This window comes from Sinocyclocheilus rhinocerous, unplaced genomic scaffold (genome assembly GCF_001515625.1).
Source record: "Sinocyclocheilus rhinocerous isolate Xijiao unplaced genomic scaffold, SAMN03320098_v1.1 scaffold2083, whole genome shotgun sequence".
In the NCBI taxonomy this organism is placed as follows: domain Eukaryota; kingdom Metazoa; phylum Chordata; class Actinopteri; order Cypriniformes; family Cyprinidae; genus Sinocyclocheilus; species Sinocyclocheilus rhinocerous.
In genome coordinates, this window is record NW_015666157.1 from 723,814 (window position 1) to 748,265 (window position 24,452).

A 24,452-nucleotide genomic window follows, 5' to 3' on the forward strand; every position below is an offset into this window, starting at 1 on the left:
GCAAACTCCGTCCCACAGGCTTTAAAGTGAATGCAGTGCATAGAGCACAGTGCATTTTCATAGCGGAGCCACTCATCTGGAAGTCTTTCAACCATTCTCTCTGAAAACTGTACGCCTTCTTTTCGGCTGGTGGATCAACATTCACCACATGATCGCTATCACCAGTACCATTATTTGTAACTTTTGGTGGTTACAAAAGAAATCTGTCAGTGTTTCTTTTAATTTTCTCTCTTCTTCAGCCCTTTGCATTTCCCGCGGTAGTTAGCTCCCTGTCACCTGTCAGCGGAAAGCAGTGACTGAGTGATTGACAGCTAATATTAACCAATCTAAAATCTGCATTAAATTTAAGAATGTAAAGATGAAGTTATGTAACGTTTGATAGAACGGCAGACCGTATCAGCACACAGAAGGCACATAACTGTGGACGTTTTTAGAGAAATGAAAACGGGTCGCACTACAACAATTATATGCACTCGCACAAATGCAGCCAAATATATTTTAAGGTCGTACAGAATAAATTATGGGAGCATATGCGACCAAAATGGTCACAATTTCGAGCCTTGATATATATATATATATATACGGTATATACACACACACACACACACACACACTCACTCATGCACCTTATATAGTATATATAATATATATACACCTTATTTCTTGCGATATCTTTCTCATAAAATATTATAAATATTTGTAGAAGAGAGTATGAATTTCATAAAACTAGTAGTTCCAATATATAATGTAATAGCAGCCCTTTCTCAGTCTTTCCTGCGACTGTGAACATTGTGAGTGTGCTTACAAAAGCTGGAAAAGCCCTTCTCCTGTTCCTGAAAGTCTATAGTGGGTCAATCACATGTGGTTAAGTCTGCAGCTGGTGCTGTGTGCAGTGAGACAGCCCCCCCCATCTACGTCTGTCTGATGATAGCTACCTGTCTGTCTCCTTCTGTCTCTCTCTCCACCAAACGAACGAAACCATGCACCTGCAGCTAACTTTATATCAGGATGAATGTTATGAGCATCCATCATCTTTAAAAATGTATTTATAGAATTTTCAGATGTCACAATGCTTGATTCTTTACACTCAGTGTGGCAAAGCAGTTGGTAAAGTTAATATAAGATAAGGGATAGTCCATCAAAAAATGAAAATTCTGTCAACATTTTCTCACCGTCATGTCGTTTTAAATCTGAATGAATTTCTTTCTTCTGTTGATCACAAAAAAAGGTATTTTGAAGAATGACAAATAGCATTGAAGCCCATTGACTTCCATTGCATGTACAAAAAAAAATATATCAAAAAGTTTTGAAAACACATGAGAATTCCAAGTATTTTCATGGAAAGAGGCAGTGAGAGATTAATGTTCTGTATGTTACATTAATGCACTTAATTGATTTTCTGGATGCCATTTATTTAGATTGATTTTTGCTTTTTCTAATATGTAGAGATAAAGTTTCAAAACTCATCCTGAACCATTTGAGCTGCAATTATTCTTAAAATTGGATGGCTTGTTGAAGAGACTTGTACTATTACTTTTCCATGATTTTTCTCTGGTAGACAATAAAACAGTTGAAAAAAAAGTCCAATAATAGACTTACATTAAAGGGCACCTATTATGCAAAATCCACTTTTACATGGTGTTTGGACATAAATGTGTGTTGGCAGTGTGTGAACACAACCACCCTACAATGATAAAAATCCACCCACTCCTCATTTTTTAATCCCCTTTAAACCAGGTCAGTCTTAATAGGCCTGCCATTTTGATTCTCATGCAGTGTGACGTCACATTGTATAGGGCCCGGCCACGGGGCTTGATTGACAGCCCTGCATTGCGATAGTTTCCACCCTCATCGGTTGTACGCTGTCCTCCTTTTTCTCCACGCTCGAGCAGCTGTAACGTTAACAATGTCTCGCAAGCAATCCCGATGCTCTGTGTTTGGATGTAAGGCTGAACATAAGAGTCTTCATTTTCTCCCAACATCTGAGCTGCTGAGGACGCTGTGGATTACTTTAATTTTTCAAGGTAATGCGCCTCAAAATATACCTAAATACGTGTATCACTCCAGACTCCTTTGTGAATGTCACGTCGTTATAGTGCTTAGTGTTCTAACCGTATTTGTGTGCGTACATTAAGTATTTTTTAACTGATCAGCACCGTGCTTGTGAGATTAGTTCTCGCCGTTCGTAGAGTGAGATTCGTTCGATAGCGCGGTCTCGCGACTCAGTCCATTGATCCGCGCCGATGACAGGTCAGCGCAGCGCGAGCTCTGTAACATTACGCTGTTTCATCCCACTTTCTGTGCATTTGGCTTCCCATATGTACAGCTAAACACTGATTCTCTCGCTCTGTTATGTTGCTTCTACCGGCTGTTTATTGCTGTAGATATGCAATGCAGAGAGACGTATACACAACGCCCTCTTCTGGAGACAGGGCGGGAATATGCAGCTCATTTGCATTTAAAGCGATACACTCCAAAACAGCTCTTTTTTAGACACACCCCAAAAATGTCATTTTCCAGCTGTTATGATAAATGATCTGTTGGGTATTTTGGGCTGAAACTTCACAGACACATTATGGAGACACCCAAGACCAATATTACATCTTGTAAAAAGGGGAATAATAGGTGCCCTTTAAAAGAGGGAACTAAGCCATATCTAGAGACCAGAATATCATAGACACTAGAAGGTTGGCTCTTTTGACTTGCTCCAGCAACCAGCCATATCACTTTAGCAAAGCCCTAGCACCACTCAAAACATCCAATCTATTACGTAGCAACATGCAAAACAACACAGAACATCTTAGCAACATATATCAACACCTTGGGAACCACTCAGAACACCTTAGCAACTGCAAAGCAACATGCTAAAAAAAGAGTCAGAACACTTTTACAACCACATGTAGCAACATCCTGGCATGTTATGGTGGTGAGTTTTGCGTGGGCAGTCACCACTTACATTTTCTTCAGAAAATGTACAAATCTAATTTTCCGTACATCCTCTAAATATTGCATGTGAGCATTTGGGGATGCATATGGAACTGTAGCTCATGCCCATCTCTTTGATTGTTCTTTTGGGTTTTTTTCTGTAAGTAAATGCTTGGGAGCTCTTTGCTGTCTTTAAGTGTCTCAGGATGCTGTCTCAGCAGTATCACTGTGTAGGTGGAGGCAGATATAATAAAGCAGCACTGTAATTAGCATTCTTTGTATCTCTCTTTCCCTTTAAACTCACCTTCTCCTTCCTTCTTTTGTTCTTTTCTCTCACCCTCTCATTCGTTTTCTCTCTCCACCTTTGATGTGCCAGTTTCTTCAGCTATACCCTGGCCTAACACAGGCAAATCCAGGGCAGCAAGCCAACGGTAAACAGCAGCATTGTACCTACATCAATATGACAAGGCAGTTATTTGTTTACCAGCCTGGAGTTAAGCACAGCAAGGCTGGTTAAGTGTATCACAGGAGACCCTTATAGCCAAATGAGGCTACAGCATTTTATGCTGTAAGAAATCCTCCTTTTTTCCTTCCTGTCTCTTGAAAATGGTGTCACTCGCATCTATTTATGTAATTACCCCCAAGCAGTGTTTGCTAAAGCACAATCCAGCCTCCCCAGAGTTAAACAACCAACAGTAGTATGTTTTGTTTTTGTTGTTGTTTCACACTATTGTTTTACAATTTGCGCAGAGTACATTTACAATCTTAAAGGGGTATTTCCCCCAAAAATGAATATTCTTTCATCATTTACTCTCCCTCATGTCGTTCCAAACATTTATGGCTTTCTTTCCTTGTGAAACACAAATTTAGCTAATGTCTGCATTTTCAAACTTGGTACATTGTGATTTATTTGAAGACACAATTATTGATGTCAAATCTGGAGCAACGCATCTCCCTGTCTAATACTTCAGAAGACTTGAAATGAGATAATTTGGTGTGAATGCTTGGTGCTGCTTTTGAATCAACCCTCTACGGACACCTTGGCAATTGAATCGCCATTGGCTAGTACATTTTTTTGTTTACTCGCCAGACTGAAATGCTATACTATACTATACTATACACACACATATAAACTTAGGACTGGTGGTGGTGCTTTTTTTGGTCATTCAGGGGAAAAAAACGTTACATCAATTCTGCATGTTATGTAAGACTCTCTCACTCGCTCTCTCTCTCTCACTTTGCGCGTGTGAGAGAAAACAACGGCGAGTCGTGCGCCTTCACACTAGAGTTTACGGTTTGTCAAATACACAAGCACAGGTGCGCTGCGCATCCATTGAGATGAAATGAAAAATATCACAGATCGCTTGACAGAGAGTGAAACTCTGAAGCGCTCAGTTAGAGTGTTTGGCGAGTGAAAATATATCTGTGCTAAACTTATACTTAGCCTCCAACTCACACACTGGTGAGTAAAATCTAAGAATTTATTAGCCATTGGCTAATATTAGACATCATTTAGTCGCCCAGAGTGAAGATTTAGTCGCATATGCGAGTGATTTACTCGCAATGTAGAGGGTTGTGAATGCTCTTCCGCCACATGTCTACTGTATTTAGTTGAGTTCCCACATTGCAAACTGCTGTTGTGTGTCTTTTTGAATAACCACTGTCTAGTATGCACGCATCTGATGTTCCATTAGCGATACAGTACTCCTGAGCAAACACATCTCGAAAAACTGTGTAGCTATGTGTGTATGAACTCTGAAGTAAAGGACAGTGTTTTGATAGAACATTCTTTGGTTTGTTATTTCCTTTAGATTTCCACTCTCAGATGAAAAAACTGTTTCTCTTACTGTTCTAAGCAAGAAATCAAAAGGAACACAAAAGTTGACACCGTTTCCTTTATCTTCATTTTTACTGCAGTATGACATTGTAAAATCCGTTAAATTCTGTCCAAAAACAGACCTGTGACAATTTGTGCACACAAAAGTTGTAATCATTAAACCATCCCCTTCTGTTTAGCCATCAGATTTCAGTGCTACTTAAACTGTTCATGTGAAGACTGAGATCACTTGCCTGGTTACCTCACTGATTTTTCTGTTAAGCCCCCTGTTGATATCAACTTTAATTATTTTTGTATCTTCTACTGTCCTGTTTTACAGTGATGTCATCGCATTAATGTAACAATATGCTTTATATTGTTAAAAAAGGATTAGTTTTTTGTATGGAATTTGACACCACGTGGTCAAGATACATCTTTATCAGGCCTGGCTAAAGAGGGCACTTTGGAGTCTATTTCATAATAAAGTCACTGCACAGCACTTTCTTTGTTCTGTGGAACATAAAAGAAGTGTTCCTGTGGCTCAGTGGTAGAGCATTGCATTAACAGCGCAAAAGGTCGTGGGTTCGATTCCCAGGGAACACACATACTGGTAAAAAATGTATAGCCTGAATGCACTGTAAGTTGCTTTGGATAAATATCTTCTTTTGTGTTCTGTAGAAATAAGAAATGCATACAGGGTTGGAATGACATGAGGGTGAATAAATGATGACATTTTTGGGTTGACTGTAACTTTACATTTTTATTTTTTACATGTATTGGTAGATTACACAAACATGTGCATTTGTAGTGTCTATAGTCTGTAGTTCATCTATAAGAAGTGCTTTGTTAATTATGTTTTCTGTCTTTCTCCACAGATCCCCAGCTCAAGGGTATAGTGACCAGGTTATATTGCAGGCAGGGATACTACTTGCAGATGAACCCAGATGGATCTCTTGATGGGACTAAGGATGACAGTAGTAATTCTTGTGAGTTCCCTCTAATTTCATCATCATTGCACATAATAAATAATCAAAACATGAACATATTTCAAAAGGAATTACTCCTGCTTAGGGATGCACGATATTGTCTGAACGATATCGGAATCGGCCGATAATGGCTTTAAATGTAAATACTGGCATCGGCCCGATATAAAAAATTATGCCGATATGTCTTGCCGATAAGAGGAATACATTAATAACTCACATGTGCTCAGGGTGTGTAGCGATTAGATCAAGTCAGCAGTGTGGCTCATTCTTGAAGCAAAGTTTTGCCGGAATGATGATTAGATTCACTGATTTAGATAGCTGCATTTAAGCTGAGAATGCACGTACGTGTTCGGTGTGTGATAGAGTCAACAGTAATAGCACGTGCAGTGGCAGCAGCGGCAGCCTCCCCAGGTTCTATTGCTAGTTCGGTAAGGGGTTTTAATTCCATAGGGGGCGCTGTTGGCCTAATTCTAATGAAAGTAAAATACACAAATAACATTTGGGGTGTTTTCACACTTGAGTCCTCTTTAAAAGAACGGAACCCAGACCCCTTTAAGTGGACCAAGAGGTGGAACAAGTGAAAAAGGACCCATTTTTCTTTGTGTTCACACTATCACAGTTCCTGTAAGAGGACTCGGATCCTTTTTTGGTCCACTTAAGCAGTTATGGTGTCTCAGACCTCTTTGTGTTCAGACTGTTGCTTTTTGGATCTAGTCCAGTTCCATGTTTGAAGGCTGACATTATGGCCTCCAAAACTGGAATATTTGTATCTTTTGCACAAAAATATAAGTTTCGTACACCTTTGCAATATTTATTTTGAATTGTTTTCCTTGTTTATGTCATCGTGTTTATTTTATAGCACACAGGGTTTCTGCAGGATTTTAAAACTGAAATTTAAGACTTTAAGACTGTTTTTAAGACCTGCACAGATAAAATTAATGCCATATGAGTGGGGTGGGGCAATGTCAATGGTAACATATTAAACTGTAAAATGACTGTAAAAAGCATGATTTACAGTTACAGGATTTCACAAAAAAAAAATATATATATAAAAAAATTATAAAATGAAATTCTTTCCTTTCAAATTTCAAGCCATTTTTAAGAAAAGAGTCAAAAATCAAATGTATCAATTATTATAGTAATGGTTTAATGGTTGGTTTAATATCCATTATTATTTTAAACCAGCAGAAGGGCTGTTAAAAAATGCAAATTCATTCTCTGCCAGCAGGTGCGCTTTCAGAACTGCATAAAGATAGACTTTGAAACGTGCGGCGCTCATATTTATCCAATGAAATCATAGCCTTTTTCATTTTAATCATCACATTAAGCTATATGGCAATTGTCTTTCCGTCCCCATTGTACTTTTTATGGCCTTAAATTTGATACAATTAAATGTAAGACTTTTTAAGGACCAGCGAAAAAGGCATGCTGACATTGAGAGAGAGAAAAAAAAATTGCACAAGTGAAGTAAAATATAATAAACTGTTTTAAATTTTTCAGGTACAGTACAGGTATCCTTAAATGCAGCATTGTAAGAAATGTACTAATCAAATGAAAAAAAAATAAAATGCATATTATGAATCGTATGAATAATAGATTCTGATTCTCATATTAGGCTGATGTACAAGAACTACATACTGCACAGATCAGTTGATACACATGCGATTGTTTATGTGAACCATGGGTGTTTTTGACAGTTGAAACAATAAACGCTAAAGAGAGTGTATACACTATTATTGAAGTTAAAATAAACAAGTGTACATTGTGAGTGAACAATTTGTAGAGATCTGCCAGAAGAAGCAGCCACTATGAACAGCTGATTTGTACGGAAACATCTGATGACCAAACTACATTGGAATTCGCAAATGGAAAAATCAAGTGAGCCCGGGCCGATTTGTGTTACCTTTAGCCGAAAGCGAACCGTACTCAGACCACCTCCCGAGATCGGTTCGGTTCGGGGTCTGAGATCGTTTGGAGTGTTCACATATGGGCCAAAAATCACGCGAACTGCGCTCAGACCCCTGAAAAGGACCAAGTGTGAAAACACCCTTAGGGTGTTAAAAGAACCAAACCCAGTTAACTTAAAGTGAGCCAGAAAGGGAACCAGCCGAAAGTGACCTCAGTCCTTTTGGTGTTCACAATCTAGTGGACTCAAAAGAGAACCCAGTTCTTTTTTTGGTCCTCTTCAGCAATGAAGAGATCTCAGACCCTTTCTTGTTCACACCACAACTTTATAAGAACTCAGACCCCAGCTTTCTGTGCAGCAGTGGATTTTGGGTATTCAAGATGGCGTCTTCACATGTTGTCATCACATGGATGTGGCACATTTTGAAGCAAATGACAAACAGAGAAAGAGTCAGACAAAGCAGAACTAAAGGAAAGAATCTGAAAAAACGGAAGAGGAAAAGGATAGCAACTAAAAAGAACATTTTCTTCCAACACTATCAACAACTGCTACTGCTTGCCACAGGACTGCTTGTGACGCTTCAGCTTTCATTTGAACGGTTAGTATAGAAAAGTTTCATAAACAGAAAACGACATAATTACATATTGTCTTTTGAACTGTAATAATTTTATTAACATGGCTGCATATAGTTTTGTTCTCCAGGTACACATGTCGAAACGAAACGCAAAGCGGACCGGGATCTCATTGCTTTCGCATATCACGAAGATATCGAACCACAAACGGACCCACAAACGAACCGTACTCAGACCACCTCCGACTTGGTGTTGTTTCCAAACAAAAGGAAATATATCAGTATCGGCATCGACTATCGGCCAAAATGAGTTGAAAAATATCGGCATATCGGATATCGGCAAAAATCCAATATCATGCATCCCTACTCCTGCTCGATAATTCTGGTGCGCAAAATGCTACAGCTACACTTAAAAGGTAATGTGTGCTCAAATGCATATCATTACTTTTACTACACACACTTTTAAAATCCCTGTTACTGATTCATTTTCTGTAGTTATTACTGTTGCTGATATGGCAGTAGGCTGGTCCTTGGGGAGATGTGTGTGTGCATGTGAGGTGATAACTCAGGAGGCAGTGGTGTATTATTAGCCTCTACTGGGCCTGCTTTCAAATGCTTCAGGCCAGCTGCTTAATTTGATTTTAATATGCAGATGTACTGACAGAGTGACACACTCTCTGGTCAGGCTCTCTGTCAGTCACACACTCCGAGAGTAGATGACACTTGACATTTGCGACACTAAGAAACACACCTACACAAATTAAGAAAACAACTGTAGAGTTAGCATTTTTTTTTAGATACATTGAATTTTTGCTAAAGTAATCAAAGTTTCCCTAATGTATGCAAACAACAGCAGTAACTAGATTTTCCTTTGCTAAAGGAAGCTGAAGTGCTGGCAAGGCACACATTTTAGGTAATTTATATTGGCTATTTATAGAAACTATATAAGTTGCAAACCCAAATATAGCTAAAAAAAATATACTCCAAATATACTACAATAGTTCAGAAAAATTTGGACACTTAAGTCCACTTGCTTAGATTTTTTTTGTCATTTTGGTAAAATTATAGTTAAAATCAGTTATTTATATTAATATATAATTATTATGTTGCAAACCCAAATGTAGGTACTCCAAAAAGAGTCTGGACAGTTTTGAACAATTAACCTACAATTAAATTTAATAAATTGGATAAAAAATGTCAAAGCAAGTGTTAAGTGCAAACAATAATTTGAGACCTTATCTTTGAAGCAACATCTTTGTCTAACATCAACAGTATTATTTGATCATTTGATTTTGTGCGAAAATGTTTGTTATCTTAAAAATACATTTGCTTTGATTTTTTAGGTAAAATATAGTTATTAATATTGGATATTTATATAAATTCTGTAAGTTGCAAACCAGTATAGATAGAGAGATGAAGATAGAGAGAAACAGAGGTGAAGAAAAAGAATGAAAAGGCATGAAATGGCATTCAATATCATGCTCTCTTTGGAAGACAAGGATGCAAAGTCCATTTTGTGTCCTTGTAAGAATCTGTTCCTGTGTGCCTGTGGAGCACTTCCAGAAACTCACTTTGATGTAACCATCCCACTCATATTTTGCCACACCAGAGTCTTCCAGACCAGGGCTTTTCTGAAGTCATTTTCATTCAAGCACCCCGGGAGCTCTGCCAATTACCAGTGAGTTGAAGTGAGTTCATTACACTGTAGGTTTAAATCACCCCTTTGGATGCACTTAGTGTCACCAGCTAGGTTGTTACTCCCCTCCAGTACAAACAATGGCCGTTACCTAACAAGACCGAAGAGCTGCTCCAACAACAAAAGATCCATTAAATCTGCCATGCACTACTACTGCCTCCAATCTCTAGCCTTCTATGCTCCAGCTTGTAGCGCCAGGCTTCTGTTGCTGCCCACTGGGCATAAAAACAATTATTCTACATAATATGAGGCCTCCATTCAATTTCTGTGTATCAGTTTTTATGCTCCACACTATCCCTGTTCCCTATCGATACTTCACTCGTACTGCGTCTGCTAAGATGCTATGGGGAAAACCCGAATACTGAAGCCTTTCAATAATGCAGTGTAACTGCACGGCCATTGGTTCGTGCAGTGTATTTAAAACAAACCATTGGCTCGGCAGCGGAGCTGCATGAGCCTATGGCGACACAGCCTGCCAGAACCCGCCAAAATGGGCGGGGCATCTGGCTATATAAGCGTGTACTTCGCCATAGGATCCTCAGATTTCTTCTCCTTCAGCAACGACTACAAGATCTTCGCTCTACGAGACTCGAAGCCTTCACCGTGAACAAGCCTCGCAGCGGATCAAGACCCCTCTCTGTTCGGCTGACTTTGCCGGTCTTCAGCTGCCTTTGGCGTCTGCAGCATCTGTGGTCTTCCCGGACCCCTGCCGCTATCCGGCGACTATAAGAGCAAATTTTCTAAGCAAATCTCCGGCGGTGTTGCAAATGCCACGCCGCTACTGTCGCTCGTGCAGGGCTCCCCTGCACGCCGCTGACGGTCACGGCGAGTGCATGTCATGCTTGGGCGCTGCCCACGCTGAAGCTGCACTTACCGAGACGGAATGTCCTCATTGCGAGGATATGTCCCTCACTCTCTCCACATAGAGAGGCTTCCCCCATTCCTCTTCTCTCACCCGGACCAGCATCCCTCTGCGGCTGCGAGCGATCTGGTCTCGTTTGGTGGGAGCGAGTGCGACGCCATGGATGACAGTGTGTCTCTGGCTGCTTCAGATGCGGAGGAGCTGTCGGGCTCGTCCTTCGACCCCGCTCCCCTGCCGTTTGCGGAGCCCAGCTCTGCCAGCACGGGCATGGACACCGAACTTTTCCGCGTCTTGTCTAAAGCTGTGCAAGAGCTGGGTTTGGATTGGTCTCCGCCAGAGGAGCCCACCCGCAGCCGCCTGGAAGGCCATCCCTGGAGTGTCAAAGTGTGTTCTGGGGATAATAGAACAAGGTTATTCACTTCAATTCGCTCGAAGACCCCCGTGATTCAGCGGTGTGGTCTCCACCTCGAATCAGAGCAAGGACGCACACATCCTGTGTGCCGAGGTGATGAATTTGCTGGCAAAAGGAGCCATAGAAACAGTTCCCCCAGCTCAGAGCGAGTCAGGCTTCTACAGCCGATATTTCCTCGTCCCCAAAAAGGATGGCGGCCTAAGGCCCATCCTCGATCTCAGGCACATGAACCGCACCCTCATGAGACGGTCATTCAGGATGATTACACTGAAGCAGATCCTCTCGCAAGTGTGCCCAGGGGACTGGTTCTTTTCGCTGGATCTGAAAGATGCCTACTTTCACATCCAGATAGCCTTCTTGAGATCCGCCTTCGAGGGAGTGGCATATCAATACACAGTCCTTCCCTTCGGGCTGTCCCTAGCTCCTCGCACTTTTACGAAGTGCATGAATGCGGCTCTTTCCCCGCTGAGACAGATGGGAATCCGCGTTCTGAATTATCTCGACAACTGGCTCATCCTGGCCCAGTCAGAGAACGATCTATTATCCCACAGATCCTTCCTCCTCAGCCACTTAGAGTGCCTGGGACTCAGGGTCAATTTAGCCAAAAGCGTGCTGTTCCCCAGCCAACGGATATCGTTCCTGGGAACAGTTCTCGACTCAGCCCAAATGAGGGCGGTATTCGCGCCGGATCGTGCACTGGCTATTCGGCAGCTTGCGGCCTCATTCAGAGTTGGAGCCCTTCGCCCTCTCAAGGCGTTTCAGAAGATGTTGAGCCTCATGGCCTCTGCGTCTCCAGTTCTTCAGCTGGGCCTGCTTCACATGCGGCACCTTCAGTACTGGCTGAAACCACAAGTTCCGTCCCACGCCTGGCGTCATGGACGCATGCGTGTCAAGGTGAACTGGGCCTGCGTAGCAGCTCTGGCCCCTTGGAAAGACTCTCGGTGGATGGAACGGGGCGTGCCCCTGGGAATGGTCTGCAGAAGGAAGGTGGTCTCGACAGATGCTTCCAACACGGGTTGGGGAGCTCTATGCGATGGCTTTCGGCCATTGGTCAAAAGAGGAGAGTCGGCTTCACATCAACTGCCTGGAAATGCTGACAGTATGTTTGGGCCTTCGCACCTTTCTGCAAGTCCTAAGCAGGGCCTCGCCGTCCACATTTACCAGGTTTTATAATCTGGATGTCCCGGCCTTACAGGCTCGGGTCCTTTCTGCTTAAACAGACTTACTCTGGCCTTATGGCAAAACCAGTGCTCAGGCGTTTGCCATGGGTTCTGAGGTTCTGAGGCTGTACAATTTATCTTGGAACGATTACTCAGTGCCGGGCTGACCTTTGTGAGTTTGGCCCTGTCGCCTCTTGCGGGGCTTCCCTGCAATTACTTGGTCCCTCTGGGCCCCCTTTGGTGCTCAAGGCAAGTTCAAGCATTGGTCGTTCCTCTAGCATAGCACGGCGGGATTGTACTGGTTCTCCATAGCGTTCCCTCTGGGCTTTGGTGCTCAAGGCAAGTTCAAGCATTGGTCGTTCCTCTAGCATAGCACGGCGGGATTGTACTGGTTCTCCATAGCGTTTTAGCAGACGCAGTACGAGGGAAGTATTAATAGGGAACGTACTTGGTTACTTACGTACACTACATCCTAATCACTCTTAGAACTGTATAGCAACATACAAAAACAAACACGTACTCAAATTTTCTACAGAAATTCCAATTTTTTTTTTTTTTTTTTTCAAATTTAACAGTAATTCCTCAATTCTTATTTTAGATATAATTTGTTAAATTGACGGAAAAGTTACATTTGTTTACCCCTGTATTGTCTTCACAGCGTTGTTCAACCTCATCCCTGTGGGCCTTCGGGTCGTTGCTATTCAGTCTGTGAAGACGGGCTTGTACATCGCCATGAATGGAGAAGGCCATCTGTACACATCAGTGAGTACACAGTCGTATACTTCAGATAACAATTCTAACAATTCCAACAATTCTTTGTTTCAGAACCTAGTGAATTACTGTCTACATAAGCAGCATCCTTCTAAGGCAGTGTCCTGTAGCTGTAATAACTGACTGATTGTGTATGTGAGAATTGATACACAACTGATTCCAATATGGTTTGACATTAGCATATCTCTATGCTATAGATGCTATTATTTAATAGCCATAAAAATACATAGCACACTATTGGGTAAAATAGACCATTGTGATTAGATTTGAAGTAAGTCTTATAAGGAAGCTCAGTTGGTTCTGAAACAGGTTTTTATTGGATTTTAAATCTACCATAATTTAACTTAGAAACATCATGATTTTCTGATCTTGGAAGCATGCAAAATCTGCAATCTGCCCACTCTCGCTCGCAATATCAGACAGTACTTCATTCTCAGATGTCAGCATGGCCATCTCATTTACAATGACACATCAGCTCAGACTCAAAGCTGATACCCTCTTCGCTACTGCTTTATAACCCTTGATCTCAAACTTATCTGAAGAAAAATTCTCACTGCAGGTAAAAGATGAGTCATTGTGACCACCACAAATTTTTGGGCAGAACATCTTGTGATCTATTATTTCATTCTGTAAAAACTGATATTGCACTAATACACAGAATTCGTATCTGTCCAGACAGGTATACGGGTAGCTGAGAGAAGTTAAGCAGAAATGTCTTTGCATGCCAGACATCATTATGGAGCTATAATACATAATAGAACATGTCTCTGTTATGGTTTTAGTTTTAAATGCAAACCACAATTATGCACACCCACATGTGCATTGGTGGTTTTATAAAGACCTGTTGCTGAAACATTCGTGCTACATTAAAGTCTTCATGTTTACCATCAAACATTACATTTAGCCTACAGTGCAATGTATCCACCTTGACCAGATGGTCATTAATTACTGGCAACCATGGCAATCAGTGAGGTGTTACCTTTCCTCTCTGGTGCTGGTCATTATTGGCAGAGCACTGCACAGTACTAATTCATCTTTTCCATGAGCACTTAACTGAATCCTGTTGATATGCAATCTATATCTCCAAAAAGATTGGACATTTGTATTATAGCACTTCTTCCAGTATGTTATTTGTTTTCCTAATTTAAAAGTAATTTGGTATAAAAGCGTGTACTGATTTTATAAATCTAAATTTAAAAGTAATCATGTAAATGTAATAGGCAACACATACGGATAAATTTGCATACAGAGAAAGGGAGATGTGAGACAATCCCCAAAAATATTTTGACAGCTTTGAACATTTAGGACACACTTGGAATGAATAAATTGAATTAGATGAAATGTCAAACCAAGTGTGATCCGCAAACATGTGATGTTACACCTTTTCTCTGAACAAACTGTTTTTTAGACTTTTAACCAGTTGGTCCAAAAAATAAAAAATGCAACTACTGTTTCTTAATTTGAACTTTTTTGGTGATTTTTTTCTTGCTTGAAAACTGTGTTTGCGTTATGATAAATTACAGTTGCTTTGATATATGCATTTTTTATTGTTGTCATATATTTTGAAGAGTGTCTAAAGTGCCTCTGTATATGCCTCATACATGTTTCCAATTATACAGGTATTTTTAGTGCTGGACATTTTTAAATAATGGTTATATGGACAAGACATGTTGATATGCAGAAGCTGTTCTTCCCTGGTAACAAGCTAAAACTTCCAATATTCAGCCACAGCTAGGGATATGCCGGTATCAAATTCTCATGTTGCGATTAATTGCTAATGCTTTTATCACGGTATACGGTATTATCATGATGTTGAAAAAAAGTGCTGTCATAATACAGTATAACAGGTTTAATAACATTTTTCTTATAACAAAAATAACTGAACATTTAAATGCAATAAAGCAATACAGAAAAATGTATAAAGTTAAAAGTTTTACACAGATTAAAGTGCAAAAGAACTATAAAGACCAATAGGTATCACTTTACAGCTGACCCAGCGTATTTCACTGGGGAGTCTTATACAATGACAATATTTCTTGGTCCTAATGGGCTTACTAATCAACTCTATGGATGCGCCCACACACTCTCTCAGCTTTCTATCACTGCTTCTTTTCTGCTCTCTCTGTTCCTGTGTGAATGACTCAGGTAATGGCAGAGAAAGCTCCCCTCCTTTTTCTCTGTCTGCTCTCTGAGGTTTGTACATTCATTTGTTATTATTCCTCTTTTCTATGAGAATGTGCAGTTATTATCTGACCATCCATTAGAGGCCATTTTTCATTAGTGAATAAAATAAGCGCACTTATCCTGTAGATGCCCTCAGATTTTTATTAAAAATGACATTTAATTCTAGCACTACAGCAAACATGAGTTTAACCATTTTGAAGAGTTTCTATAGAGTTTATAGTTTTTGCTAAATTAAATTAATAAAAATAATAAATGGAATTAATAGTATTTGCAGCATTTTGGGAGAGACGGCTAGGCAGGAAAATAGACCAGAATGAGATTTATTATTATTCTGAGACCACTAAAACTGTGTCTGCTGTGGCTGAAATGAGTTTTGTGTCCATTTCTGTCATTCCAGCATTTTATTGTATCACAGATTAATGACATTTTATACTGTACGATCAATCGTTACTAATTTTCCTTCATCAGTCAAACACAAATGAAGGCATGCTGACGGCCCACTTTGATTAGTTGATCTCTATTCTCTCTTAGAGTCAGGCTGAGAGAATACGATAATCCCGTTGAATAGAGCAGAATTCCATTAAGAAGCTCTAGCACTGCATCCTGGTCTTTTGTCTGTCAGGCCTATGTTTTGTACAGCGCGGGAGTACAAGTGACCCGATAGTATCGAAACATCCTGGAGTCTTGGCACAATGGACTCATGCCTGAGAGAAAAGAAAGACTTCAATATTCTTCCATTTTTCAATCCCTTTTGTTCAAAGGGCTCAAACTCTGCTTTCCTCTCTGCTGTTGATGTTCATAGGCTGATTCATCCTTTGGAATAATAATCAAGCTCCTTTTCTGGGTGGCTGCAGGTGTGACAGTTGTGCAGTTATAGAAATACAAAACAGCTCTGAAAAGCAAACATACTTGTCTGCTTGAGTGAATGAGAAATTTGCTGGTAACTTTTAAAACAATTGGCAAAGAACATTTGAATAAAAAAGAAGAAAAACAAGAATTGCATATTTGTTCATTTTAGTCACTGTTATGACCGAGTGATTTGGCTTTTCGTGGCTCTCTGGTCTCTTCAAAGCTGTTTGTTCTCCTCTATGGATTGAAGAGGTCTATAGCTTTATCGCCCTGCCACACTTGTTAGAGCTACCTTTCTTGAGTTAGATTGACTCTTCACATCAGTAGACTGGCCCCTGTAGGCTTACATCCCTTTGGTGCTTGTGTAGTTTGAACTATTGCTACCAGAGATTGCTTACAAAGCTCAGTTCACTATAGAGCCAATTTGATTTGTTAAGTATTTGATTTATTTTCTGAACACTTACTGTATGATGCAGCCACAGTGCAATGCAGTAATGAATAAATCTTATTATGGATCCTTTTGGCATATTTCTAAGTGATAGAGCTTTTAGGCCTATGAATTAAGGTAATCACATCTGTCATCTCCCGACATAATGACAATATTTCCGCTCACTTGATGTTTTCTACAGTACTTGTAATCTCATTCAGTGTTGGTGGTGTATAAAAGGGGCTATAAAAAATTCAAATCTTTCCATGTTTCCTGCTATGAGTTTGCTGGCTGCCAGGATTTCTTGTCGGGTAAACATATATGTTGGTTAAAGATAAGAACTTGTCTTCTTACCGCATATTTCTGAACAGTAATCTTATATCTAACCAGAGGTTTCACATAACCTGTCCAGTCAGAGATAAGCACCGTCCAATCCCTGTCCTCCCACTGACGATTGTGAGATTATCAGCACCGTTAAAACTAATAAAATACCGTCACAATTTTTAGACATATTTATTCCTGTAGTAAGGGGCGCGTTTCTCCAATGGGCCAGAAAACTCAGACCAAAAAACAACCTGAGGATATAAACTGTAACAGACAAGATATGAGTGAGTTCATCCCATGGCATTTCTCAGTGATGACAGATGGCTCAGTCTGATTATATTCTCAAGTGATTATTATTCTCACCCTCATGTCTAAATCTTCCTTCACATTTTTTGTTTGTTTGTTTTGTTTGAACAAGCAGCCAAAATCACAGAGCATAATATTTTATGATGAAACGCCGTATTAAATGGAATATGCAAAAATGCTTTAGCTTTTATTATTTGTATTAAATTTGCATCTTGAATATGAATCGTGATGAGAACCTGTTGGGTTTTTTAAATAAGATTCACCAACCTGTGTTACCTGAATACAGGGGCAGCAGAGGGAGGAACCAGGGACTGGTGAGAAACCATCTTCATGCATTAATGAACAATAAGGTCAAAGCTACAAGCTGGCTTGGAAAATAGAATCAGGGGACATGTTGTCTATAAATAGGTCTTTTTTCATTCTGTTAAGATGAATAATACCACAATTACTATTATGTCTTTTTCTATTATTCTCATTTGGCCTATATATAGTTATAACTACACCCATGTCCATTGTGTAGACAATAAAATTTTTAATAGACCGTCACTAAGCATAAGCACTTTTGCAATACATAGTCCAAGGGTCAACGACAAGATGTCCGTGCATCTTTTTTTACTGGCATTGGTATAGAGAGCAGGCTAGCTCACCTATGAACCAATGCAGTCATTTAAAGGCGGATGGAGGTTTGGGAGGAAGGTGTCATGTGAAAGTCCAGTCGCAGAGGTAATGGAGCCCCACCAGTGAGATGGTGCTTGGCGCACTGATACGATTTCCCTCTGCCAGCTTGTGCAGCAGAGAGGGGTGTTATTTGGAAATACATAGGCAAAACAAGGTCAGGTGATTAATGGAGGCGAAAGCAATTTCACTGTCAGACAGCATCTAAATGTAATCCTTTGCTTGCTCCGCAACAGTGGCATTACTGCCGTGCCAGTTTAGTCTCTTTTAGGCTGGCCATATCTTCAGGCAAGTTTGGCCACGTTTTCAATTTACATTAATTTTTGTCATCTGTTTTCAGCCATGTAATGACTTTATGAGCTTTGGAACACAAGCTGTGAATACAAAAGGGCTTTATGGACTGAAGCATACGGTCGTCTGATTGTGCAATATTTATAGCTCTCTGTTTATAAGGTGCTTTGTTTCTTCTTGAGTTTTGCAATGTTGGCCTAACACATCCCAAAGGGAAAAAAATGTCATAAATGTACATATAAGATGCTCCCCTTTGGGGTTGGAAAGATTTATTAATATTTTTGAAAGAAGGTTTTTATGATTGCCGAGGGTGCATTTATTTGATAAAAAATACAGTAGAAACCGTAATATTGTGAAATTTATTACAATTTAAAATGACTGTTTTCTATTTTAATATATTTCAAAATGTAATTTATTTCTGCACTGGCAAAGCTGAATTTTCAGCAGCCATTACTCTTCAGTGTCACATGATCCTTCAAAAATCATGATTTGGTGCTCAAGAATAATTTCTGATTATTATCAGTTTTGAAAACAGTTGTAATGCTTAAAAGGGATAGTTCCCCCCAAAAATGAATCATTTCCTCACCCTAAAGTTTTTTCCAGAACCATATGAATTAATTTTTTCTGCTGAACAGTGAAGCACAATTCCATAAAAGCACCAATGGGAGGGGAAAATTATGCGGGTGATTTACTAACAATGCGCACATTAAAGAAAACAGACGCAGCTAGATCATTTACATAATGTCCAGCGCAATCTACCAAGAGCAGCGCAAATTACCGCCTGCTTTAAGAAATGCTTTTTTGGCCATTAAATAATGGAGCAAATACCAGTAATTTGACAAGCGCAAACGTTAGAAAATTGTGTTGCGTAATTCATTTTAATACTCTCCTCCCATAAATTTTGCATCTGAAAGGGAAACTCCTACAAATGCAAATTTAATATGGTCAGGTGCAAAAATGACTGTGTCCATTCCTTTTCTGCGCTAATTCTTCACTGCACGTCTTTAGTAAATTCTGACAGTACTATTTTAACGCCAAAAGACAGTTTGCGCTGGCACAATGTGTTGGTAAATCTGGCCTTTAGACTGGAGATGTCATTCACAAATTGGTGAAAGGACTTCATCTATAAATGACGAATACCGTCACTTGTTAATTGGTCAGAACATCTGGTCTTGTATTTATTGACATCATAGTTATGAAAGTTTGTTCGTTCACATATCCATAAAGATTTTGAGTTGTCCGCTCAATTGAATCTCTAGTTTTTCTTCGTGGAAGGGCCGTACAATCATAATGGAGACTGGTAACTTTACATTGATCCTCAAATGAAAGGTTGGGGGTTGTGTCAGGTAAAATCACTTTGTAAAATCTGCCTATGTCTTCATAAAAAAGAATGCTGCAGGAAAGAGACGGCCTACTTTTGGAGCCGTGTGTTGTGTGTATCTGACAGATAATCTGAGCGCAACAGAGTGGAAAGAACGCAGTATTGATTAGAGAGCAGGAGACAGTCTGAGAGGTGGAGAATCTTCTTGATGGCACAGGAGGAAAAGCTTTGGGTATGTCGGTGGATTTTCATATTGTTGTGAGCAGTCAGGTTTTACTTAAGACATTGTCTACAGAAGCCCTAGTGGCTTATGCATTCGTGGAAAACATTTTCTGCTTTCCTGACCGAGGTTGTTTGAGTAGACATAGATATTTAGTCAGGTTAGATGATGAATAGAAAGATTGTATTGTATATAGCTGTCATTGTGGGAAGGAAGACTGCTAAGTGAAGTCTCTAGTATAAATAGAATAAGTGCTATCTATTTTATCAATAATTGTTGAAATGATGAAGTACATCTGCAACTAAACAACTGATAACCTCCCTTAAAAACAAAGTCAGGTATTTACAATATTATTGAATATAATATTTAACAGGTTCTGTATGTATCTGTTTAACTTCCCAATGAAGGTTTATGATCTTTATAATGAGACTATGATAAAGACACAACTCATAACTGTGTAAAACAGTTTGTAGTTTATCAAGCTGAGGACAAGACTTGGCTGTGAGCTCGTAGTGGGTTGATAGATTTCGAGGAAGCCATTGCTGAATGCCCACATTGTTCACACCAATAAAAGGACACTCCCTATGACTCCATGGATGAATCAGTTTCTTTTTTCTTTTTTTTCCCAGAGCTAGTAGAATCAAATTTATTTTCCAAAGTAATTCAATCGAGAATTTTCGACTATTCAGCATGAATATCAATAATACAACTGCATTTCAAGCATTCTCATTTATTTTCTCTCTGTATGCACACATAAGAGGAGCTATGCATGTCCTATCCATTGGGGAACAGCTTGAAAAGCCTATGGTATTTGTTAGACAAGTGCACACTATAAACCATAAATATGTGCATTCAGTTTGTTACAAATGTTTCATTAGCTGATTGGCATTGACCTAATTACTGATACCATTATTCATTGTGGTTACAGTTTAAATTTCCATAAGGTGCTTCCAGTTGTTTTCAACAGATTCTACTTTGCCCAGCTGCCCACTGACTTACTGTCAACATGCATACACTAGATGCCATTAACTATTTGGGGCATACCATGCAATGGAAAAATCAAGCTGTAAGAAAAAATAAAACACGGGATTCATTGCAAAGCTGATTCTAATAAAAGCCTTATGCATTTATGCTAGATATCATGCAATTTGGTCAAAACAGTAATATTGCAATCGTTTTGACATGCATTGCAATTGGAACTGCAATATGATAAACATTTATCCTGTCATATTGCTGCTGCTCAGCATGAGCCCCACACTGCCGATTTACTCTGACAGAAGCAGTGAAAGCTTACTATATTGTAAACTGCAGCATTCTGTGGTTTAGTAATTGTGTTAGACATCATGATTTCATTTTTAATTATTAAATTTTTGCATTCTAAATGGATAGCCAATGTCTCATAGTCAGGTGATTTCCAAGCATTTAGACCCCAGTTTTGTTTCTCATTGTCATGTAGGTGCCACTTTCAGAATTGTCATGTTTGTAACGAAGAGATGTCATGCCCACAACAGTGTGTCATCCCTCATTATACGACAATGTAATTATGGTAGTACTGTTTCTTAATTCTTTGTAGTTTCAACAAAGTTTACTGTTTTCCAGAAATTCAAGCCTGTAACATAAGTGGATTTCCCAATCTAAAATAGCACTTTTTCTGAGGAGTTACATTTCATGTTTTTGCCGAAAATGTCACATCTGTAATTTAAATTGCTCTTTGATTATATGTCTCTGAAATAACTCTTATTGTGCCTTGTGAGTGCTATGTGAGCATTTCATAAGCAGAAACTATTTTTGTAACTTGTACTTTATGAGCAAATTACATAAAAGGTAATGAAGGTTTCCATGCATACTGAACTCACAAGGTACGACAGCTTAACATGCATGGTGGACATTTGTAGTGGTAATGCATAATATGACCTAAAGCATGCAAGTCTTTTCTGCTGCTCCACACTGAATGATACTTTTCCTTGATGTATGTTCATTATATTGTAGTAAAAGAAAGATCTTGATGTTACTAGGTCCTCCATGAATCAGCTTTACACATGATAAATTGAGTTCGCGGGACACAAGAGCCAGTACCCACAGGATAAGCTTCCTATAGTGGCCATTGTTTCTGCTTATACTTTCCATATATTATTCAATAATGCAAGCCAAGGCCATAAAACATGTTCACTTGTGAAAAGAAGTATGACCCTTGAAGAAATAGTTCCTTTCATTTGTCTTTCTAATGGTGGTATATGTCAAAGCATAGTGCAGCCTGTTGCTTTCTTAAGATGACATGTGCAAACGAGTCCACGGAAGGATAAAAGAGGAGCTCCAATGGCAAAACTGACCAGGACATTAAGTGAAAAGATGTAATTAGTTGTGTCTTAGCAGAACAGCCTGATAACACTGATTTGCGTATAGTCTTAGCAACTGTCAGAGTGGACTTGGAGGACCTGTAATTAGCTTAGCATCTTATTTATTTTCAGAGAAGATTTGATGGTGATCGTGGGTGGTGTGTACTGTGGATTGAATCCCAGCCTTGTCCACCCTCAGTTTTACAGGCGTGCTTTGAATGAATGTTTCATAAAGCATTACAAACTCTTGCCTTTGCTTTATGCTGTGGTAGATAGCAATGTTAGAGCCATCAAGCTGGCAACTCTACAGACAAACACATTCAGCGATTAACAGAGTTTGAAACTGTAGCTTGCCAAGCTCCAAGCTACTCAAATAGCATCAGACTCAGGCTATCCTTTTGAAAAAGTAGCTAGCAACAGTACAATCTGCTAACAAACCCTACAGCTTTGTAAGGGAAGTGTTTTGTTAACTTTGTGTAACTATCACATTATATGTTGTATATTTTGAATATAATGCAAAAGTTTGAGGGTTGGTAAGATTTTGTAACATTTTTTAAATAAGTCTGGTATGCTCGCCATGGCAGTAAAAGTACAGCAAAAAATACAGTAAAAACAGTAATATTGTGAAATGGTATTAGGCTACAATTTAAAGTAACTTGTTTTTAATTTAATATATTAAAAAAAAAACGGCAAAGCTGAATTTACTCCAGTCTCCAGTGTCACATGTTCTGTAACATTACAAACTGTTAAATTTGATAAATTTAATGCATCCTTGTTGAATAAAGCTGTTTATTAAAAGAAAAAATCTTATTGACCCCAACCTTTTGAATGATGTAATTATAAAACTTATTTTAAAAAATCAGAGCAGTATTCATCAGGCACAAACATTAAGGTAAACATTAATAGATTAGAAACAGTAAAGACAACAGTGTTTGACTAGATTTTTATGTTTTTTTTATGTTTTTCTAAAGAGGGTGTTGCTAGCGTTGTAATATACTGGCCCACTCTGGTTTCTATAGTATTCTGCCTAAGGTTTCACCTTCAGTAGCTATGTTTCCATCCACCTATTTTTATGCGCATTTTGGAATATCGCATAAAAAATGCTGGATGGAAACGCCAAGATGCGCATTAAACAGTGTTGGGTCCGAGTCCACCTTGTCGAGTCCTAGTTTTTAATCAATTGAGTTTAAATGGGAGACGTTTATTCATGTCTTTTTATATAAATTTTATGTTGTTACTTTTTTTAAATTTGATATTACACATGACATCTGTACTCTGAAAAATTTCTGCGTCCAAAATATCCAAGTCCGAGTCCACCCGAGTCCGTCCAAGTCCAAGTTCATTCACAGTTGCAGTCCGAGTCCAAGTACCCCAACTCTGGCATAAATTCTAAAAATGCGCATAAAAACGTATGCGCACATTTGAGTTGGATAAACTTTTTATCCGATAAGAATAAATGCGCATAAACTACGATGGAAACACATTTACCAAATAAATTCCACCATGTGCATCAAAAAAGTCATGTGACTTTGCGCTATGAGATGGGATAACTTGGCGATCTCGTTCACTGCATCTATATGTTGTTATGGTCATTCTGAAATGCCTGAGCAAAGTCTGTCGTCAAAGTATTTCTGTATAGTTGTCTTAGTTTTGTCTAGTTTTCTTAGTGATATTTAGTGCCAGTTTTAGGGTTGGGTACCGTTCACATTTTAACCGGTATCGGTACCTGAATTTCGGTGCCGGTACCCAACGGTACCTTTTTTTGGTACTTTACTCTCTGTGTAATTACAAAAACATTTATTTCAGTGAAAAAATAAGTCCAAAAGTCTCAATTTCAACATTTTGAACAATAGGGCCCAACAAACTTTTTCTTTCTTTCTTTCTTTGTTTTTTTTTTCTTCCAGAAATTCTTGTTTTAATTTTTCTGAAAATCAAATGAAGGCATTAAACATTTATTTTAAATCAAATGAAAATTAAACCCTTTTATTTTTTGGCAAACAAACTGAGGTTTACTGTTGAACTTAATACATGGAAGAAAACATGTGTGAATATTCCTTTAAAACATTTTTTAATAGGCTAAAAATAATTAAGTGATTAATCTAGTTGTAATATTTATTTTGATCATTTAATTGTTTTATTTAAATTTGATAGAAAATGGAATATTTAAAGATGTACATTATACTTTATAAAAGTAATACAATAGTAATATATTTATTTTACATGTTAAACCGTACTTTTATTTTGACAGGTTGCCATGAAGTTTCTGTGTGTATACAGTATGATGATGCTAGTTTTCTCAAATGAAACGGTAAAATTCTCACGAAGTGACTCTCACAGCAGCTCTGGAGATTAAGTGTTTGTGTTCATGCCGTCATATAGTGAGACGCAGAGGCCGAAAATCACCGCGAGCGTCA

The 24,452-nt window shown here is 38.9% G+C and overlaps 1 protein-coding gene across 3 annotated transcripts in view; it reads left to right on the forward strand.

The window, feature by feature from the left end:
* The window catches only part of LOC107731762 (fibroblast growth factor 14), a 151,144-nt gene that overhangs the window by 96,498 nt on the left and 30,194 nt on the right, over positions 1 to 24,452 (forward strand). For all 3 annotated transcript variants that reach the window (XM_016542932.1, XM_016542933.1, XM_016542931.1), the window contains 2 exons: positions 5,617 to 5,727; positions 12,993 to 13,096. In XM_016542932.1, the coding sequence (XP_016398418.1) occupies positions 5,617 to 5,727; positions 12,993 to 13,096 (215 nt within the window). The remainder of the gene's footprint in view (positions 1 to 5,616; positions 5,728 to 12,992; positions 13,097 to 24,452) is intronic.